The 22,254-nt window shown below is 44.8% G+C and overlaps 1 protein-coding gene across 3 annotated transcripts in view; it reads right to left on the bottom strand.

The window, feature by feature from the left end:
- LSM14B (LSM family member 14B) overlaps nucleotides 1-22,254 on the bottom strand; it is a 321,849-nt gene that overhangs the window by 232,991 nt on the left and 66,604 nt on the right. For all 3 annotated transcript variants that reach the window (XM_069650715.1, XM_069650714.1, XM_069650713.1), the window contains exon 2: nucleotides 16,882-17,045. In XM_069650715.1, the coding sequence (XP_069506816.1) occupies nucleotides 16,882-17,045 (164 nt within the window). The remainder of the gene's footprint in view (nucleotides 1-16,881; nucleotides 17,046-22,254) is intronic.

The raw sequence follows: 22,254 nt of genomic DNA, 5'->3' as shown, positions 1-22,254 counted from the left end.
AAAGGCCCCCATCCTAAGGCTCAAACATCCTGTCCAGCGCCCAAAAAAGAAACTGTACCTTCTTCCATTTCATGCACAGTACAAAATTGATCTTGTTTCTGCCCAGTTTTGCGCTCTACCACTCTTCCAATTCAAACAGCTTTCCTCCCAAAACGGTGTATGCAAGATAACAAGCGAATTTCACTGTGCTGCTGATCATCCATAGTCATGCCACTGGGTGATCAGTGATTATGGTGCCTCACACTGCCGTGAAAAAACTCATACGCCTCAGGACTAGAGCTTCTCCCCACCCACCCCCCAATCACTCTAGCATCCACGCCGCATACCGGAAATACCAGACTCTGCAGCTACACTCACAAAACAGTACCACAGCTCGTACAGACAGCTCACATTTACTGCTCCTAGTGAGCCTCTGTCCATTCACATCTGCAACATTATATCCAAGGCCAAATTGCCTTGTGCCTGACCAGTGTCGAGACCGACCCTTGCATCCTCCCACCTCTCCCTGCCAGGTTACTACACAGCATACAGTGCATTGTTTTTTATTTCGTTTTAAATGGTTTTTACAAGCAAAACCTTATACCATTACAAAACACTTCATTTGGTTGTACTTGTAAGAAAAATAAGCAATGCCAACTCAAAATTCCTTATTCCAGGTCTATAAACTTCTCTAGTTTTCATACTAAAAATGTCTTATTGCTCTTGTCAATGTGTGATGATTTTCTTCATTGGATTGTTAAAAATTTAAATTAAATTTTCACCAGAGCTATGGTCAAACTAATTATTTCGCCTTGCAACAGCTTTAACCACCATTCATCGTGTGTTCTTTTAGCATAGAATTTGGTGCTGTCGGTCAGCAATAATCTTTGCTCGACTTCCAGCGCTGGACAGTAGATTACCAAGTGCTTAAAGGATTCTTCCACACTTATTTCTTCGCACCATCTACATCTAATCTTTGTAGTTTCAGTTGACCGTCTATTTACCATTTCCTCTGTGTCAAATAGATTTAGTGCAAATAGTACATATTTGTTTCTAAAGATCCGATTTGGATCTTGTTCCAAATATCACGGTGTGTGTTTAGTTTTCTGCTGTCTGAAATATTTCCCATATCCTTTTAAGTCTCATCTCTCCACTTGCGTCACTCTGTATAGTTTCATCTTGATTTTATCAGGGTTTTCCAATAGCGTCTGCTCATTTCCCCCCCCCCCCCAAATACTGGAGAATACAACTACATATCCTCCATTCATTTAGGGTATCTTTGCGTTTGTTTCCCATTGCTTCATGTATTATTTTTGAAAGCTCGTTTCACTGGAGTAATTAAACATTTCCTGTATAGTGCCAATGATTTCCATGTGACTATTGTTTTTAGCGCTGTTAAGCCTAACTCCATTCTTAACACTTGCATTGGTGTGCTTATCGGGACTCACTTTTTTTTCCAAAAGAGCCCTTCGATAACTGTCCAGATATCCTGCCTGAATGTTAACACAGGGCATAAAAAAAGAAGCTGTGCCATGCTTGACCCACTGACCCCTCTACCCCTTTGCTTGCAACCTCCAAAAAGCAGTTGCTAAGCTTCTTACCAGCACGGCAGAGCACCTAATGCGCTTACGCCCCTCACAAAACATTGCAACAATGACACTGCCCACCTGAAGGTAATGTCCTGCCCTCCTACTAACTACACGCTCCCTTCCCCAAAAAATCAGGCACCACCTTTGTTAGTAAAGATTTTCACAGAATTGGTCAATCTTCCTGACCTGGGTCAACCCCAGAACTTTCTGCTTTAATAGTGGGATATTTTTCCGTAATACCTCTTGAGTGGGAACCTTTTTTCACACTCACATAATCTTTAACTCTTTATGGGTATCATTGTTTAGACTCTTCAGTGTCTTTTTAAAGTTATCCTCTTTCACAACTTATTGGCAATAGGTGCCTGTTGCTGGGTTTCCCTAGGGGCTCCCCCTTAACTTTCTTTTGCTAACCTTGAGTGAACTACAGTTCCCAAGGGTAGAAAGGATCATTTGATCCTTTTACTTTTTATTCTGTGAAGACAGCACACCCCACCTTATGTGGAGTGCTGGGGAGATACAATGTATCCCCTTTCACATTAAAACTAACAATTCTGTTACAGGGATAAGCTTACCTTCAACGGCTGGTGGCAGCGATAGCTTGTATTAATTTGGTGCACCTTTACCATGGGCTGTGTTCACAGCTGCAGTGCAGGCACCCAAGGGTGCTAATTTTACCAAAATGGCCCCACTCTTTTTTTTCGCCTTTTTAGTATTTGCTGTTTCTTGTGCCTTCCCCGAACATCCAGGGCGGGAAATTCCTTTGTGAGATTTTTATCTTCGGCGGGAGTCCCCTAGACTTCCCACCCAGGCTCCAGTCTGTCTGAGGGCAGGAAGCAAAGGAGGAGTCTTACGTCTTGCCCGAATGGGGACAAATCCCAGTGGGGGGCTGGCTGTCCTGATTGGACAACCATCCGCCCCTTGTAAAATGTAGGGAGAGAATTGAGGTGGTGCTGTAGTTCCCGATAAATACTGCGAACCTGGAAGCTGAAGAAGAGTCAACCACTGGAACCAAAACCGAAGAGGATGAAGGAAAAGCAGCTGAAACGATTACCAGCGACTAGAGAGTCTGCTGTAGCCCTTCCTTTCAATCGACCTGGGGACTGCAAAGACGACGACCCCGGCCCAGAGGCTGGTGAGACCCACTAGACTCGAGAAGAGATGAATTTTGAGGCATCCCATGTATTGCTGCACCTTTACGTTGCTGCAACATGCCAATACCCTCGGACCTCAGACACTATGCAGTGTACTGTCCTCCAAATTACGAATCTCACTGAAACTTCGTGAGCATCCTGGAGGATCTCAAGAAACACGAATCGAGTCCGAAAAGTCCCAACAGAGTTCTGGACCTTTGTAACAACGAGAATTCAACTGCAATTTTCTGTCTTCTGTACTCCTTGAAAAGGCGCCAAATCTGCAGAACTGCATTCAGCCGCGAAGGAAACCTTGCCAAGACCCTTAATCGATCCCTGCTGCAAAGTTCCTTCTACAAGGAATCCACAGACTGGGTATTTGGCTGCAGACCCCGAGGTCCTCCTGCTGCAAAATCTTCAATGCCGAGGTACTCTGTTGGCTTGGGCATGTACTTCCCTTAAGTCGGTTAGGCTTTCTGTGTAGCTGTGGGTGGTTTTCTGATGGGAGGACTCTCATCCAGTGCACCCATCCCACTGCTAGAATCCTGCTAGGGTGCCTTCTGCAAAGCCCCTGGACCCTCTTCTAACTTAGAAGTAAAGTACTCACTTGTTTGCCCAGTTTTCCTAAAGAACTGACTTTTGCTACTAAAGAACTTATCCTGACACTGCCTGTTGGTCACTACTCCTAGTGACCCCCCCCCCCCGGCACCCCTTCTGCCACTGAGAACACTCATCCTCCAAGAAGAAGGGAAGGACTTCCAAGGATTGGGACTTTTGCTTAGAAAAGAAAATAAGTGTTTGAAAGTGACTTACTTGTAAAGAGTTGGTTGGTAACTAATTCGAGTGAACAGTTATACAAGTTCTTACTTTGATCTAGCGACTGTTCCCAGCACAAAACCCACACACAGAGCCATAGACGGAGCCATAGACAGTCCAAAAAACGAACATTCTTCGTTTTCATTCACAGACCGAAAGATCCATCAGTGCTTTGAGGAAGAGCAATCGTAGAGCCATATTCAACTGCAAAAGCAGCACTGACACGTTTGCGATGTTTTTAAGAAGATAAAATCTTCAGAATTGAAAGGTATTTGAGGTTCAAAATCAATATTGCCAAAAAATGAGAATAGTAACTATGATGACAATATTTGCTGAACAAACAATGACGAAGGAATTGAATAGAAATATATGTTATTTTTAATTTTCAGAATTCAAATCATTGAAACAAGGTACCGATCCGCACCTGGTGAAGGGCATTCAGAGCCCAAAACACGTAGTGCATTAGAGAAACCCTCAAACAAGAGAACGATTGGCTTGTTAGCCAACTACAAGTTTGATATATGGACTAAAAAAGTTTCTCTTAGGATTAGGAAATGTACCTATAGATGAAGAAAGTGTTACACTTTGTTGTGTGACTTGTGACTTAAATGGAAATGTTTCAAGCATTCTTTACTTTGATATAATATACTGTTAAGCATTGAGTAACGCTAAAAAATGTGTGTAATAATTTAAGTTTGGAACATTGAAAAAATGAGCAAACAAATGGGGTACACTAGTTACCACCAAATAAACTTTTATTAAAATTGCTGCAAGTTCAGTATTTATTTTTGCAGAGTTGTATACTCAAAAGTGTGCACGGAGCCAAGTTAAGTTTTGCTAAAGTGATCAAGTTCTTACTTACCTTGGATGTGTGATGCACTATTCATATTATGGTTAACATCTTTTTCTTCTTTAGCAATTTTACCAGTCTAATAGAAAGTAGATGTGAAGGTATTTTACTCTCCTGTGATAAGGTTGTGCCTCTTCCCAAAAGTAAGGTGCTGGTACCAGATTATTCCTGCAGGGTAATTGTATGAGTGTCCCCCAACTGGGTCTTGCTTCCACTGACTTGCCGTTAGCCTGTCCAGAATAAGTCTCGGAAGGATAGCTCAGTGGCAACGTGCTCACCTTGGAAGCAAGACACTGAGCAACACGGGTTAGATTCCCGGGTCCACTCTTAGAAACCTCTGGGTATTGAGCACGTTATAAATAACCAATCATATCATTAGGTTGTTGCCTACTTAGAATAACAGTCATTCAGTAATATGTAACATTGGGTTTTACATTACCCTTAATTGCAAGGTTAAAAAAAGTATGGGGGGTTTTACTTACCTTGAGTTAGCTGTGTGCCTTTCCAAAAATAAGTTACAAGAGTTACTGCTCATCTCCATCTGTGTTTCACTGATCTCAAAAGCACCTGAATTGAATATTCCATCCTTCGGTTTTACTCACCTAGTATAACTGGGGGTTATCATAAAAGTAGTTATACAATACGTTTTTTTACTACATCTAGAATAAGCGTTCCACTATTCACAAAAAGTATATTGTCCAGTTGACTGATTAAGTAATTTGTACTGAGAATCAACTGCAAGGGTCTACTGCCCTTGCATTACTGAATCTAATCTGCAAGTAACCATTGGTTTTTACTCCAAGAATAGGTGACCTATACTGAATGTGTATGAAAAGGTTTTGACTTCCCTAGAACTACTGTTAGGTATTTGAAATAAGGTCTATACTTTAGTCTGTGTGCCTTCAAGTACAGTTATTATATTTTGATTTCATATAATGTGTTAGTACTTACCCCCTAGATTTATCTGGGCCTACTTTTATTTAAATAAAATCATTCATTTTTACAATACAAAGTGTTTCTTTGGATCATTTGTATTACAATTTCATTTGTACTGATTCTACAGGCTGTCCGGTCAAATGGTCGAAAATAAACGATCGAATTACCATTTGATCAAAAGTCAAATGGTCGGAAAAAAAAAGTAGAATTTTTTTATTTATTTATATTTTTTTGAGTTTTGTTTGGTTAAAAAAAAAAATGAAGAAAAAGGGGGGTTTGGTGGGGGAAACCACCATAAAAATAAATTTAAAAAAGATTATTTTTTCGACCAGTTGACTGTCGATCAAATGGCATTCAATCATTTGGTTTTCGACCAGATGACCTAGAACCATTCTGCAGCCCTCTCTCCCTCCTAAGATGAGCCTGGCTGCTCTGTCTGCGCCACCATGTACTCGGGTGGTACAGCCTTATACTAAGAGTGGAGTCTTGTACTGCCTCAGTCACATAGGTTCGCTAAGCTCCTAGTTGGACTTCAGAAAAACTGTCCTAACAACCTTCAGTACTGGCCATCAATCGCCCTCTACCCTAGCCCTTGACAACAGTTCCTGTACCCTCACAAATCTCTCCCCATTACCCACACCATAGCCCACTACAACCTACCCCCTTCACCAATGCTACAGCCTCAACATGCTCAATTTAAGCATTACCGTGCCAAGAGGCTCACTCATCTGCCCCACCGCTCTGCCAAGGACACGATGCCTAGCAGTACTAAGTCTATCTGTCCTCACCATGGATATCCCCCTACTGAACTGTGCACTTGTCAACGCCAGATCTGTTCAAGCCACCCCCTTGACATCCTTGACCTCATCACTGCGAATAACCTGGATCTACGGAATTTTTCCATTGTGGAAAAGTCTGCGATGGAAAAGTTTGAGAAATGTAAACACCACAAAAATGTTGTACATTTCCCATGCAAACAAATCCCACACCCCCACCCACCTTTTAAGACATGCTGCGTCCCTGCAGCGCCGGTTCCCTTTCAATTCCGTGATCAGGAACTGGCGCCACAGGGTCCTTTTCTTTTTTTGGGCAGCTGCAGGGTTCCCCCCGCACCCTTGGCAACCCCTGCTCACTATATAGTGAGTTATAGTGAGCAGGGGACAGACACCCGCAGCCGCTGTTTTTTTTTCTTCTCTCGGGTGTGCTGCACCCCCGGCAGTCTTTTTACCTACCTAAAATGCATGCCAAAGGTTCGAACTTTTGGTGGCATGCATGTACGACCTTTTTGATCGGTCGGAGCTTATTCAGTCATTTCTTCTGATTCCAATAACCTGGATATGCTAGACATTTCAGAAACTTGGCTCCTTGCTACCTCTGCCCCTTGCCCGTCAATTGCCATTTCCCCTCCCCTCAGCCCACGTCAAACTACACCATCTTTCACCAGGATACTCTACGCTAGAGGAGGTTGGGGGAGGGGCTGCATCGATAGCAAGAGACACCCTTTGAGACAAATTAGCACTACACAGCTGCAAAACTAATGTACACTCCTGCAAAATACCCATAGCCCACACAGTGACCATCACCAAGTATATCATTTACTGTTCACCAGGACCTATGAACTCATGAGGAGAACAAACTCCACCTACTGAGCACCAAAATCTAAACTATCTTCTTGACCACCCCCCCCCCCCCAACCCAACACTGCTTCTGTAGCAAATGCCCTCAATGCCCTTGGCTTTCAACAGCGCATCTCAGCAGCTACAGACCAAAAAGGCTGCACCCTGGACTGGCTAACTGTCCCAAACTGCCAGATCTGTCCTTTCCAATCTTGACCATGGACCGACCATCACATCATTGCATTCACAATCACCCTTAACAGCCTACCAGCCCATCATCCCGCTGCCACCCACTATTGCTGCAGTAAGACCACATGCTGCCAATGCCTGACAGGCTACAACCGGCCCACTTAGTCCACCTCGACCCAGACATGCTTGCCAACCTGTAATCCATGCTGCAGCAATCTTACCTCGCAAATCAAAAACCCACTACACACCTTAAATCCTGGTTCATGCCCGACCTCTTGGCACTCCACACAAAGAAACCCGAGGCAGAGGCTAAATGCAGAAAGACCCCCTCTGCCCTACTTAAATCCAACTTCAACACTGCTGCCAAAATGTACAAGAGCCATTCTACAAGGGAAATTTGCCACCTACAAGACTAGAATTGCCACAGAGATTTTACCCCCAAGAGATTAACACTCAAAACTTCAAACGCCCTCCCTTCCCCAAGAGTTGGTGCACCAGGGTGCAAATATAAAATCGCTTTGTTACACAAGAAAAATCTTACAGATTTTGTCCTTCGGTATAACCACAATGAGGGCCCACAAGGTAGGACCCTGCGTGCCGAGACAAAGCTACCAGTAAAGAAAAGGCAACTTTTGTAAAAGAGGGCTGTAAAACCATTTTCCAAGACCTTTCGTAGCTTCACTCTTTATGGCATTGATATGTTGCATTTTCGGCTTGTCCAGCACTACTGCATCTTCTACGGCCAACTGGAGCTGTATGGTCTGTAAGTAGTAATAGGTATTTGAGTAGTGTTAGGAAAGATTTTCCGTTACAGCACCTTTACCTCCTTTGAACGCCCCAAAACTTTTTGCTTTTATTTTTGAATCAGACCTGCTTTTTGTGCAGTGAAGCCTTCAGCTTCAATACACTGGCTTTTGTTTGTTTGTCATGGGGAAACTGACATGTCCTTCAGACTGTCAGTATTGGGAAACATGGTTAACCTTAGTCTGGTTACCAAAAGTGATACAACTTTAGGTTATGTTGTACCATGCACCACTCACACCCAGGGGCAGTCCCCAAGAGCTTGTTTGGCTCTGCAAGGGGGGGAGGGGGTGGAGAAGATTCAGAGCCAGGAGGAACTGGCGTCCGAGTGTTTTGCGTGTGGTAATTGGCGTCTCCTGCGGGTGAGCACAATTTCCATTTCTGCCGGGTTCAGTTTGAGGTGGTTTTTCATCATCCAGTTGTAGATGTCAGAGACAGTTCCTGCGTTTGGTTCGTTTTCACAATCAGTTGTGTTGTCTGCGTAGTTGTAGGCAATAAGTCCATGGGAAGGCACTATTTTCATCAGTGGGCACATGTAGATGTTGAAGAGCAGAGGGGAAAGGATGGAACCCAGAGGGACTCCAGGGTATTGTTGGTGTTTGAGGTGAACGGTGGTAGGTAGGTTCTTTCGGTTTGTTAGCAATGGAGTTAAGCCATTTTAGTGTGGATTCCTGTATGCCACATTCCATCAATCTTTTTATTAGTGTTGCTTGGCCGATTGTGTCAATCTGTCAATATGTCTAATAGAATGAGGGCTGATGGGTATCTGCGTTTATTTTCAGGTCCTCCCATAATAAGAGTACCGATTCTGTTCCTCATGGTCTGAAGCCCACTTGTGATTGGTAGAGTATTCAGTTTGTTTCAACATGTTCATGAGATGGATTTTGTACACGTGATTCTCCAGGATCTTCACTGGGTAGGGTTGGTTTGATACCTGTGTAGTTGCTTGGATCTTGCGCGCTCGATTCCTTTATCAGCAGTTTGATGCAGGTTGATTTGGAGGAAGGTACTATCCCTCTTTTCAGTGATAGAAGTGTTGCTGGGGTTCTGTGGTTGAAAATTCCCTTGAAGACGTCCGGGGCGCCTGGGGGTCGCTTGCAGATCCTCCAAGATCGGTGTCCTTGATTAGTGTGGCAAAGCTTTCCCTCTGATTGGTTCTAGGCAGGCGAGTTTTGCTGTCATTTGTGTATCGTCTGGTGCCTGTGGTCCGGCAGTTGTGTTTGTATTTGCCCAGGCTAGGTTGATGGTCTCTTGGATTGTGTATTTTTGTTCTTGGGTGGTTGATGTCACAAAGCGTTTGTGTCGGGGTGATGGAATTTATGATAAACAAAGATCCTCACACATCTTGTGTAGGTTCCATAAGACAGCTTTATTCCTTATTACACAAAGTCTCTATGATTGTAAACATTAACCACTGGGTCCCATCACCCAGGCTGGGCCTCCCCAACTGACATACTCAAAACCTTCACAACAGGCATTCCTATAATCCCAATCAAACATTCTCTCAGACACCAACATTCTCTCATGCATTTCCTAGCACCTGCTCACACCAAGTACATCACAACACATCTCCCTTCCTCTCACACACAAATCCACAAAAGGAAACATACAGGGACACACACAAGGGCCCTTTTTTGTTAAAGGTGCAACTCAAAAATAAGGTGGAGGGCATCGCCCCTCTTTCTCCCTCCGTTCCCCCCCCCCCCCCAACACATTGGCTGTGCCTCCAAAAGCAGCCACTCTAACAGACTGCCCCCCCCCTTCCTGCCCATACTCTACACCATGAATGGGGAAGTGTCTCCCCTTATTCACTTACACATCTGACGCATTCCTCATCTCAATTAAACTCTGCCATATACAGAAAGTGTGAACCAAAAATACCCATGAGGTCCCACTCCATTGCATTGACACACGTTGCCATGGTGTCGTCCAAGAACCTGTAATCACTCCTCACACCAGGGAGGTCCCAAGCCATACCATACATACCTAACTAACTCAGACATTAACATTTTGCACTGTCCTAGACGTGCATCACTAAAAACGTCTTTTAACCTGAAATTTGCTAAACAGGTCACCCTACCCAACTCTTTACTCAAAGACTAGTTCAATGCGATGAACACAAAAGTCCACAGCTGAACAAAGCTGTAAACCTGTACAGACTCAAAACGCGTTAGTGCCTTGCATTTTTGCTTAACGTCACTTTTCACATAACCACCATTTTCCCATACACCTTTCATTCACTAAGATAAGTACTTTAGGAATTAAATCCTACAAGTGTGTTGCAGCCAGCAACCTAAAAGTCCATGTTGCGTCAGCAACCGACAGCTAAAATTCCTCAATAAGTTAAACCAGAACCCCAACTTCTTAACCACTGTTTAATGACCAACTTCCCCACTCATCTACATCATCCACACACAAACACACCCCCCCCCAAATGTGCAGGACACTTGTTAACACTAGCCACTGATCACAAAATGTGATTATCAGGTTAAACCCACGTCATGGTAACCTAGTAGACCGTAGATTTAAAACCAGCTCTATAGCTAAAATCAACTTTCATTTTACATTCACATAACCCATATGCAGATATGCAACACCTTGCAAACGATATATGTGCGTTGTGCAGTAAGTGGAGCACCCACTGCATGTTGTCCTTGCTCTAAATCACTGCCCTCTGCTTCGCTAACACTGCACGGCAAATTAAAATGTCTATGTCCACTGTACGTGTCCCTCATTTTCACGTCAGGTCCTGATGTTCCAGTCCCCCCCCACAGACACCGCCCATCCTATCTAGGTGCCCGGGGGCTGCTTCCCAACGCCAAACCATACTTCAGGATCTGCACAGCACCGTCTCCCCAGACGTGCACTTCTCGGTAACCTCCCATATCTAAATTCTGTTACAGTGCAGTACGGCGATACCACGTATTAAGGTCCCATTGTCCAACTCTTGAAACCGTGGCAGTGGGGTATGTCGCAACTGACATGCTCCCCACTGATCAATTTACCGCTATCTTACGTTGGCATTATGATTGCACGTTCCAAGCCTCCAACTGAAAAGGCATCAATATCCGGAATACAGAAAATTAGGGTCCTTTACTCTATTCTCCCACCTAAGCAGAGATGCCAATCAGCTCCAAACACCCAGAACCTGCACGGGCAAGGCAGCATTCCATCTTCACCATTCTGCATACCAGAACTAGGACGTCATCATTCACCTTGCTTTGGCTGTAGATACCAGAGCTCTTGTGGAGCAGCAGCGGTCAGGAGAGCATATCTGCCCCAATCTTATGCCGGTAGATTGCTGAAAATGCTGATTAACATTTCATATGTAGCGCCACTAATTCTATTGCAGGGCGAGCTACCCTGAGGTGCAGAACCTCTTTCGCTAAAAGGGGACCTTCCAAATATAACCTTTGACTGGGCAGCTTGCTTACATTTGGATCCTGGGAAGACTACTTTAATATCTCTTCACCCTGGGTCTGTTGATTAGAAAGCAGCTCCCTAGTTTCTTGCTCAGCAGATGCCCCTGGGGTATCCCAAAACTGCTGGGCACAGCTCCCCCAAATCCTTGCACTGCAGTTGCCAAACTGCACTGCAGCTCTCCATCTTTCTCGGATCAGGGGTATCCTGGGCTGCAGCTCCCCTTTTTCTGGCCCTGGGTGATGGGACTTGAGTGGGGCAGTGGTTCCTTTCCTTCTCCTCTGCACCCCCATAGCAGACTGATCACCATAATCTTCACTTTTGCCATGCAGGTTCTTTCTTTACTTTGACTCGTCGCCAACGTAATAGTCAAAGATCCTCCGACATCTTGTGTAGGTTCCACAAGACCGCTTTATTCCTTATTACACAGTCTCTATGATAAACATGAATCACTGGGTCCCCTCACCAAGGCTGGGCCTCCCCAACTGACATTCTGGAACCTTCAGGGGCATTCCTACACTCATAATCAAACATTTTCTCAGACACAACATGCTCTCATGCATTCCCTAAAATCTGCATTCACATTATTGCAGGAAGGTTTTTTTTTTTAAATCTAATTTTGAAAAGTTTTCTGTGGATTGTTTGCCGATATTATTCTTGTGGCGTAGTAGAGATTTTTTGCTGAGTTGTCTTTGGGATTTTATTTTGTCAGGTGTATAGACTTCATTTTACATTTTTTTAGTTTTCAGTTCTTCTGTGAACCATTTTGCTGCCAGTTTAATGGGTGTTTAGGATGTTTTGGCTGGTGCCAATTGCTCCAGGGCCTTGCTGATCCAATTGTTGTGGGTCTTCTGTTGTATCTATGCTTTCATCAGAGGGTTCTTTTTACTTGGGACAGATGAATCTAAGGGTTGTTAGGGCCTGTAGGTCCAGGTTCTTACAGTTTCCTTTTCTTGCTGGTGGGAGGCAAATCCTTCCCAACCGGTAGATTGGTTTGGGATGTCATGCAGAATGGTATTAGGAGGTGGTCACTCCACACCATTGGTGTTGGTGGTGCGGATGTGCATAGTCCTTCCCTAAAGAAAATTGCATCCAGGGCATGCTCTGTGTCGTGAGAGCATCCATTTATCATTTGCTTGATGAAATATAAAGTTTCCAGGAATGCGCAGTATGACTGCTGCGGGATAGCTTTCAAACCATATGTTGAAGTTACCCAGTATGTCATGGTGGGTTGATAGTATGGCACCCTTGTCCACTAGTTTTGTTGCTGAATTGGGGTTGTAAGACTGCAGTCTGTGGATTAGGAGGAATACTGTGCTGGATTAGTCGGGTTCCATCGAGGAGGAGTGAAGTCTTTAGCGTTGGTTGCAATGATTTGTGGTGCTCCGACCCGTGACCGCGATTGCTTTATAGTTGTCCAATAACCACATTTCTGTGAGGAAGAACACGTCTCTGCCTCCTTCGCTTAGGTGGTCATTGATTCCTGTTGTGTTTTGCCATGGATCTAAGGTTGATGAGGCTATAGTTGGTTTGATTTTCCTTTTAGGTTATTATGGCTTGTTCTGCCCTGTCAGCTGCTTGTGTTTCCGTTCCAGCTGGCTTTTGCCTGGTTGAGCCTGTCGGGCAGTGTGGTTCTTTGTTGGTCAGTCTCTTCATCAAATATACTGATAAGGTTTATGACGGGGTTGGTTCCAGGTCGTTCCGAGTGGCAGATTGGGCATCTACCCATCTGTTCCAGTCTTTGGTGATGTTGGGGGTGTAGAGTGATGGATTCCAACTTCTGCCTTGTTTTGGTTGGGGTATTGTCCATGGTGGAGACCGGGTTGGGGTGGTTTATTAGTTGTCGGGTCACATTTGGTGTCCTGGTGTTTGTGATGGTTGTTTGGAGAGGTAGTGAGCAATTTAGCCAATCTTTGCTCTATTATTCATATGTCTCCTTGGTCCATGTGGTGTTGTCGTCGAGTGTTTTGGGGTTGTGGGATCATGCTGGTTGGTACCTTCCTGAGTGGTTTGGGTTTTCTTATTTCGGTTATCTGTTCTGGTTCGTCTTCCTTGTGGCGAGGCATGATCTATAGGTTGTGTTCCCCTGGGTAGGCGTCCTCTTTCAATAAGTGTTTTCTCGGTCTTTCGTGATTAGACTGCCGTTTGTGGGTTGTTGCTGATTGTATTTGGTGGGTTGTGGGTGGTTGAGACCTCGGTTGATTGTTGAGCCGGGGTGGTAAACCCTCAAGGTTCTTTTCCTTTTGATGGTCCTTTTCTTTCTGTTTTCTTCTGTTTCTTCTGTTTTTTCTTAATGTTCGCACCCAGCTGGGTGGAGATGGATAACCAGGGGGGGGTGGGGGGTTGGGGAGTGGTTACTAGGTTGGGATACCAGGAGCAGTTAAGCAGGACCTAAAAAGGGGGTACAACAGTCCGTGCAGTCACACCTAGAACTGGGACACCAGGAGGGAGAGCGCTTAAAATAAGGCCCAACAGTCAGTGTGACAATGCCTCGATCTGGGTTACCTGGATAGAGGGAGAAAGGACTAAAGAGGGCAAAGCAGTCTGTGCATTATTCACAATCTTGCCTAGATGCAATGTGACCTGATATTCACATTCCTGTCTGAAGGTGACTTGAGTCAACATTCACAAAACTGCCTTTGTGTGATCTGTGCGATGGGACCCGATCAGGGGGAGGTGGTAGTAAGCTAACTGGTGGGGGTAGAGGTAGACTAGGGTGTCCTCAGCCTGCAGTAGGATTGACTGGGGATAAGTAGGCAGTCCCAGGCTTGGTTCAATTCTTGTGTTGTAGTTCTTTGTTGGGGGTGTAGAGGGTCTATCCTTGTAGTCTAGTTGATAATTGGGCTTATGTATCAAATTGTAGGGGTTGGGGCAAATACAGCAGAGATGACTTTCTAGATCGTGGGAGGATGGCCTATACAGCTCGGCAGTTAAGGAGACACACAGATTTGACTTCTAGATAGTGGGGAAACTGTTGCACCAAAGGGAATTCCTGTGAGTTTGTATTGTGGGTTATTGAGTGTCTGTGAGGTTTAAGGGTCACCTTAGGAAGATGTTTGCACCATTTGTAGTAGTGTCCCCGCCATGTCAGTTGCTGATGGTTGACGGCTAGCTGCTTTCCCAGCTGACACCATTCAGGGGCTGCCTCTGCAGGTGCTGTCCTTTGCTTTGGGTCATTGCCACAGGGGCTGCAACGGGCAGAGGGCTGCCCTAATGTGAGGAGTCTTGTAAGCTTTCTGGGCCAATCACTGCCGGGGGTGGAATTACACCTTGGCAACCATGCGCAGTATCGGTCAGGCACACAGGGCAGCAGCTTGGAAGTTAATTTAGGTGGAGAGCAAAAAGGGGGCACTAGGGTCCCACAAACAGCACTTGACTTTGCCAGAAGCTAAAGAAAACTGAGTCTAGACTGCATGGGGCACACGACCCGATATTGCAGGAGGGGGAGTTCAGCCAATCAGCTTACAACGCAGTACAATGGGGTACACTTGTTTGCCTAGAGTAACGCTCACAAGGGTTTTTGGCTACTTTAGGAGTGCATAAGGGACAAGCTGGTGGCAGTATCGTGGTTCAAGCATCAAGGGGACCCAACATAGGAAGCAAAGCCCAACTGCAGCAAGTGCATCTTCCCTGCATCGCTGTGCATCGGGTGCCGTCATTAAAACAGCTTTCCTGCATCCAGTCCTGTGCTGTGAGGAGCCCTGCATGAAGTACTTCTGCATTCTCCCACCTGAAGACCTTGCACCAGCATTTGTTGCCGACCAGAGAAGTACTTGAACCTGCAGCCCCTGGGCACCCAGGACCATAGCTGAAGGCAAGAAAAGTGACTCTGGACCCTCCTCACAGGACCTGCCAAGTCCTAAAAATCAGAGTATGGGGTATGAGTTGTAACAGTACTTACCTGAACACCCCAACTCTTTTAAAAGTTTGGTTAACAGTTTGGCTTTGCCATTGCTTATTCACAGAACCATTCTGAAAATGGGGGACACTTATTCACTAGAACTTGTCTTCTACTTCATTGAACCCCAAAAGACCTCCACTAACTTTCCCCGTCTCACAAAACTGAGAAACTGAACTTTTGGGCACAAGGCATCAGCAGGCATCTTAGAGATTGACTATGAACTTCCTTTGCAGGGGTTTGTTATGCATTTTGCCCTACTCCAGTGATTGTACATGTATCGTATTTAGTAATGTCTGATATTACATGCTAGTCCTTTTTCATAGGGCTATATGGCCATAAAGTATGCTCCTTGACCTTTTACTGTATGTACTCACCGAGGACCCCTTACAGGCTCACCACCTCTAGAGTCTTATCCTTGACCACTCGCTTTGCTACCTTGAACTTGTTTGGCTACAGCTTCCAGAGTTGTCCCAGTCACTAAACTAGGTTGGCATTCTATACATCTGTCCACCAGGTCAGCTAACAAGTAACATGCATCTATCTTGTACATTACAAAACGCAGTTGGAGTGTCAGAATTGGTAGACCGGATTTAACAAAAATGCCACGTTCTCCCAGTTGAAGACTGAGCCTAAACTTTGAGAGCGATTGTTAATTCTGCCTGTGCAATCAGCAGCACCACGTGTTGGCAGAGTATGAGGTTGTCCAAAGAAATCTTGCTGACCTGGCGTTGCAGGGAATCCACAACAGTTTAAGAGCTTCGTGGAGCACTACCGAGCCAATGATCGGCTGAACAGAAGGCAAGTAAATTCCCCAAATGTGCAAAGCCAAGAGAAATTTAGAATTTTCCTGTGATGGTTCTCAAAGCTTAGATACAGCTCCACCACAAGTCTAAACATCCTCCAGGAGCAGTCTATAGAGCAAACCTGGATTACTATAACAGAATAATCTAAATTGAGGGTCTCCTACTAGATAAAACAATGAACCATCCAGGACTACAAGTATAAAACAGCAGATACAGTACAATAATGGGAGAATTTGGAGTAAGTCTGTTACTCTGATAAATGGAAAAACAAAATTCCAAAATATGCAGTAATAGAAATGGGGCATGAAGCTCTATACAAATCTGATATTGTTAAGAAATTCACTTAGAGGAATGTCGCACTGTAACAGCTTGCAGACCTGGGTACACGTGATAAAACTTAGCTGCCGAAGCAATTCTTACAATGTCGAGGACCAAAACAGATAATTTCACATTTCAAAGGTGAAAAACGAACACATCTACAAAAAAGTATTGAAAGGAGAATGTTAAAGAGTGGAAGTCCAGTTTTAAATGTAACTCTTCATTCTACATTATAACATTTGTGGGTATAGAAGTGAGAAATCAAAATATTGTTGGGGAAGGGAACTCGCTCAGCAACCCCACAAGAAGCATCAAAATCAGGATTAGCAAAGTAGGTATAAGGTGAATCATTACAGTCTTCAAAAACACATTTTTACATTTCTAAAGCATTCTGGTTTTCGTTGGATTGCATTAGCAATTTAATGATAAGCTATTGATCTAATCTTATTCAAGAAGCACACCAAAGTTGAATTATCTTCACAGAGCACCAACATTTTTAATGTTCCCACCCACATCCAACCTTAAAAACATACCTGGACGATGGCTGGATCCTGAGGCAGAGCATGCTGGGCTTTTGGAGGTTCACATACGGTAATGTCCTTAATATCACTACCCCGGAAGATTATATATTCATAGATCTCTTCTCTCGGTGGAGCTGGCCTATCCGTTGGACGATCTTCAGTCCCAAAGGACCTCACTTGAAAATTAAGATTACAATTTTAAGGGGAGATGAGCTTCGTTCATGGCCATTTTCAGTGGCATGTGTCAACAATCAATGTTTTGGCCCACTTCCTCAGTCACATGTACAGTACAAGTATGCTTTTGTGGGAGACTAAGATTTCTCTAGGGCACATTGTATAGTATACATTGTGATACTGTAGACCACATGCACATATGCAGTATACCAGCCTTACTCCTAAAACTGGCAACTACAACAAAAATATATATTGGACACCAAGGCCTCTGCCCTACTTCCCCCCACAAAGTTATGTTCAATCAGTGATGCAAGCAGAAAAGAGGTCTAATACTACTGCCAGATTGGAAGTGGAAGGTGAAATTGCATGTTAATTTGCATGTTACTCAATGCAAAGAAGCATTTTGTAATCCATATCAGTTTTGGAGTTAGTGCATTTTTACTTGCCTCAACGCAAGCCCCATGGGTAATTAGAATGACTTACCACAATAAAATGTAGTACAACCATAAAATGTAATGGTAAAATATACCTTCAAAATCCCATCTACAGACCAGGCTGTAGATCTGAAAGACCAGAGCAGCTGAGCACGTAGCCCTATGGAATAAAAAAGGCTAGTAATGCTGAACACTGGTGCTGAATACTTTAGCTAGTTGGGGAATAAATCTGATCAAAAGTGTGCAGCAATAAAACAGACAAGCTGCACAGAATCGAAGTCCCAAAGCCAACTAAGCAGCCCTCTGGTTATTGCAAAGAGCAACCTCTGTCCAAAGAAGCTTGACGAAGTCCCCTGCCAGGTTCTAGGGACTAACTAGGGGTGAGTGTAGCTCGAGGAGGGTGTGGGTGAGGGGGCTGGCTGCTACCAACAGCTGATTGATGTTGGAGGACCACTGGTCATCGCCCCTGGGTTCCAGTCACATAGCAATCAGTGCCTTACTGCGGATTAGTCCTCAATGCCACAATCTGCATTAGGAGATGCTAGGTCTCAAAGGCTTGTCACTCCACAGATTTTAAGAATGAAGAATAGTAATGCACTACCTCTCAACAGAGCACTTGCCACCTGCACTACCACCGTTTATTGCCTCCATTTACTTTTTATTATTAATCTGTTCTCTGCTCCACACTTTCCACTTCTCCTCCCCCCCGCCCATGCACTTGCGCGTTTTCAAGGTCACTGGGCCTAGTAAGATCGTTGTTTTGTTCTCCCCTGTTCCCCTCCCTTGCCTTGTCACGCTCTGAAACACTTGTGCACGAGCGCGATATAAATCATATCAAAGTGAGGGGAGGAAGAACGCTCCAAGTAGACCCAAACTTAAGTGGGTTTTTGTCCGTCCATTCTCTTTAGTCACTTTCAGTCACCCGGTGTTGGTACCAAGGATGTTGTCCTACTGACAGCAACACCAGGGAAATTATTTCAGGACTCACAAGAGACTGAACCAAGGAGTCCCAACAATTTAAAGCCACTGTAGTTTCATTTCAATTGAATGCACAGTGTGTTAATGAACTGCTTTTATGTGAAGTGTTTATGTAATTGTATAGGTCATTGGGGGTTTCCACTTTTTTTTTAATTTACCCCAGCAGCCTGCACTCGTGTAAGCGAGTCTGCCTTCCGTGTCCTTTATATTGATCCTGTCTGAGTGTGGCCAACCAATTCCATCCCTCATGGCATAAATGTGCCAGAGGCAACGCCTGCGCAGTGGACGGGCGCAGCTGGCATACCTGCAGCACAAAGGCACACTTAAGGCAAGCCACTATGTGCACTTCCGGGACCCGGCTGGGCCATGCCATCTACGCAGCCACCTTCGACAATCTGTCGGCTCTATACACACACAATGAACTGCCAGCTCTGGCTCCCCTAGATACCTGTTGGCCTCGGGGGTTCCAAGTTTCCCCATCTAGGGAACCCCACAAACATAGCCACTGACACTTGCTTAAGGGAATTCTGGTTAATGTCAGATCTGCCTGAGCTCACCAAGACGACATTTACCACCTTTTGGAAGACTTCGAACCAGATTTTCTGTGCATGACAAACAGCGCCTGGTCCAGATATTGTTCAGATGCCCCAATATATATTTTACAACTTGACAGATCAACCCCCAAGGCAGGGGGTGGACTGCCATTCAGACAATGCAGAGTTGCTCCTTTATTCCATTGGCTCAAATTGCCATGTGAACCATTACTAGTCAGACTTTAGTCCTCCCAGAGTGCCTCTTCATTTTCTTATAGTGTAAAGACTACCAGACTGTTACAAATCAATTTTTTTTATGATGTTGTCCAACTTGTGGCAGACTTCTCCGAAAAATCCAAAACTGGTCCTTTTGGGTGATTTTAATCTGCACCCAAACATTCCTAAAGACCTTCTGGCCAAAAACATTGACACTTCGCTGATTGTTTTCTTTGAGTAACCACCTTCCTACCCACAATGGAGTGAATAAACTGGATCTTATAGTCTCAGATTTTAATAAATTATCTGCGTTTAAACCCATTCCCGTTTCCTGGTCTGATCACCATTTGCTTCCTTGTTCCATCTCTGTTCAGACCACCGGCTGTGGTTAGGGAGAATTCTCAAAAATGTGCTAATTTCCTTCAGCTTAGAGACCCCCAGCAACTTTGCTGGATTTTGAGGACTTGATATTTTTACCAAGAGTGACCTTTTTTCGTTTTACTTGTGTTTTCTTTGGTTATTGAGTTTTAGACAACTCCATAGGCATCATCTTTTCATGTGTGGCACACAGCAACCTCGGTAAAGTGGCACAGGGAAAACTTTTCAGGCTTTACCAAGGTTTAACTACCTTCTCCGGGATGAACTACTGTTTCCCAGAGTGAGTAAAGTGAAATTGACTTTGCTAGTCTTTAAATTCCTAGACCCAGCACACCCCATTTTACAATAGAGTGCTGGATAGGTTACTTAGTATTCCCTGTGTCTAGATACTCATGTAGCAGTCAAATGCTACCCTTTCCTCTCGAAATGGCTGGTGACTTTTTTTTCATTGTACATATTTTATAGTGCATAGATTACATTACAGGTTTTCTACACAGAAATGAAAGTTAGTGGGTGACTTGGGGCACCTCCAATGGCTTTGTTATTAATCTCGGTGTAGGGTCTAGTCAATCGGTCTAACAGAATCCCAATATGCTGTATAGAATTCCAAAAAAGGTAACCATATCATGTCTATGTCCTTACGAGATTCCAGGACGGCGGCTGGGAGGGTCTCCATTTCGTAAATGGCGTGTGCTTTGGTCAGCCATTCTCTTTTAGTGGGGAGGGTGGCTGAATTCAATTTGACAGTTAAGCATACCCTTGCCGCCAAAATTAGGTGACGTGGCATATGTGAGTGACACATGAGTCTTCCATCATCCAATTCAACCCCAAACAAGACTAGCACTGGTGTGAGTACTCTAGTATCCCATCTATGGCGCCATCCACCCCAGAAACTCTTTCCAATACATTGTTACTTCACGGCATTCCCACCACTGGTGCAAATAGTCACACCTCTTGCCGCAACCTCTCCAACAGTAGGGGGATGTGCCTGGAAACATTTTGGACAACCGTAGGGGAGTGTAGTGCTGCCTGACCAGTAGGTGCGCATTGTGCAATTTGTATTGTACGGAAATTGATTATGTCCACACCGCTCCATGTATTGCCTTCCAAACCTCTGGCTTGTCTTCCAGTCCCAGCTCTGCTTCCCACCTGATCTCAGACGATGGGCGTTCGAGATGACCTCTAGTGAGCAGAGACTTTTACATTCGTGCAATAAGACCCTTTGTTGTTTGGGGGACGCGAAGTAATTGCTCAAATGGGCGAGAGGGCACTTCAATGAATTGCCCCAACGGGCATCGCTCACTCTGTAGCTGGAGGAATTGCATGGAGGGACTTCGATGCCCTGCAGAGCTTCCTTTAAATCCACTAAAGGGATGAAGATTCCCTTCTTCCACATCTGTCCCTCTCGCACAAGCCCAGCCTCATATCAAGATTGAAAACTATGAACCTCACTTATCAGGTCTCGAATGGGGAGGACCAAATGCAGTTGAGTGGGGTGTGGGGGGCCAAGTCGTGACTCCCTGCATGACTCGAGATGGACGCCAAAGAGACCACAACACTTAAGATGGGATGCTCCCAGATTCTTTGCGTCATTGCTGGTAAGGGGACCCACAGCCATTCCCCCAGTGTAACTGGTGCAATCATTTTCTATCGCTACCCACTGTTTCTTTTTTTCCCACAGGTGGTCTGGCAGTACCCGGAGCTGGAATACCCTGTAATATTCCTTCAGGAAAGGGTGTCCCATACACACCCCCCACCACCCCCTCCAACTCCTTGGGCTCAATTAAAGTGGAGTACGGAGTCCTGGGCTTTTTAACAGCCCATACCTACTTCAGCAAAATGCATTTTACTTGTGCCAAGAATGGTTTAGGAATAGCTATCGGAAGAGATTGTAACAAAAACAAACCGTGGCAGTACATTCATTTTTAGAGAGGTGAAGCGTGCTGCCAAAAATAAAGGTAATTTGGACCATCTGTTGACATCTTGGATGTTATTCTTTGCCTCAAGAGGTCTTAGAGAGACAGTAATGTTTACACCCAGGTATCTGACAGAACGGGATTGTATCTGGAAGCCCCAATTAGCTTTTAACTGCTCCAGTAGTTATACAATTCTTTAAGGGACTGCTATAGTTTTTTGAAGGTTTGCCCAGAAGTCTGATAGGGCACCATACTGCATTATTTTCTGGAAGAGGACAGGGATGGAGTCTAGTGGTTGGGTGAGGTAGAGTAAAATGGCTAGTTTATACTCCCTGCCTCCCAAGGGGATGCCGTGAATCAAGGGATTAGATCGAATGGCTTGAGCGAAGACTTCAATAACTAGAGCGTATATTGGGGGTGAGAGCGGACAGCCTTGTCTTGTACCTCATGTAAGAGGTCTGATGAGGTGCCATTGATGGAGACCTTGGCTTGGGCTATGTGGTACAGTGCTCCAGTTCCCTGAATCCACGCAGCTCCCAGCCCCACCCACTTCAGTACTGCCCGTAGAAAAGGCCACTCTACCAGGTCAAACACCTTTTCGGCATCCACTGATAGCAGAAGGGGGCTGTCACCGGCTTCACGAAGAGTAGCCATGAGATCCTTCCTAATGTTGTCCGCTCCCTGCCTACCTCCAACATACCCTACCTGGTCAGAATGGACCTGTTGGAGGAGGATTAGAGCTAGGCAGGCAGCCAG

This window comes from Ambystoma mexicanum, chromosome 3p (assembly GCF_040938575.1).
Source record: "Ambystoma mexicanum isolate Mex_15411 chromosome 3p, UKY_AmexF1_1, whole genome shotgun sequence".
NCBI lineage: Eukaryota > Metazoa > Chordata > Amphibia > Caudata > Ambystomatidae > Ambystoma > Ambystoma mexicanum.
This window is presented reverse-complemented; position numbering and strand designations above follow the sequence as displayed.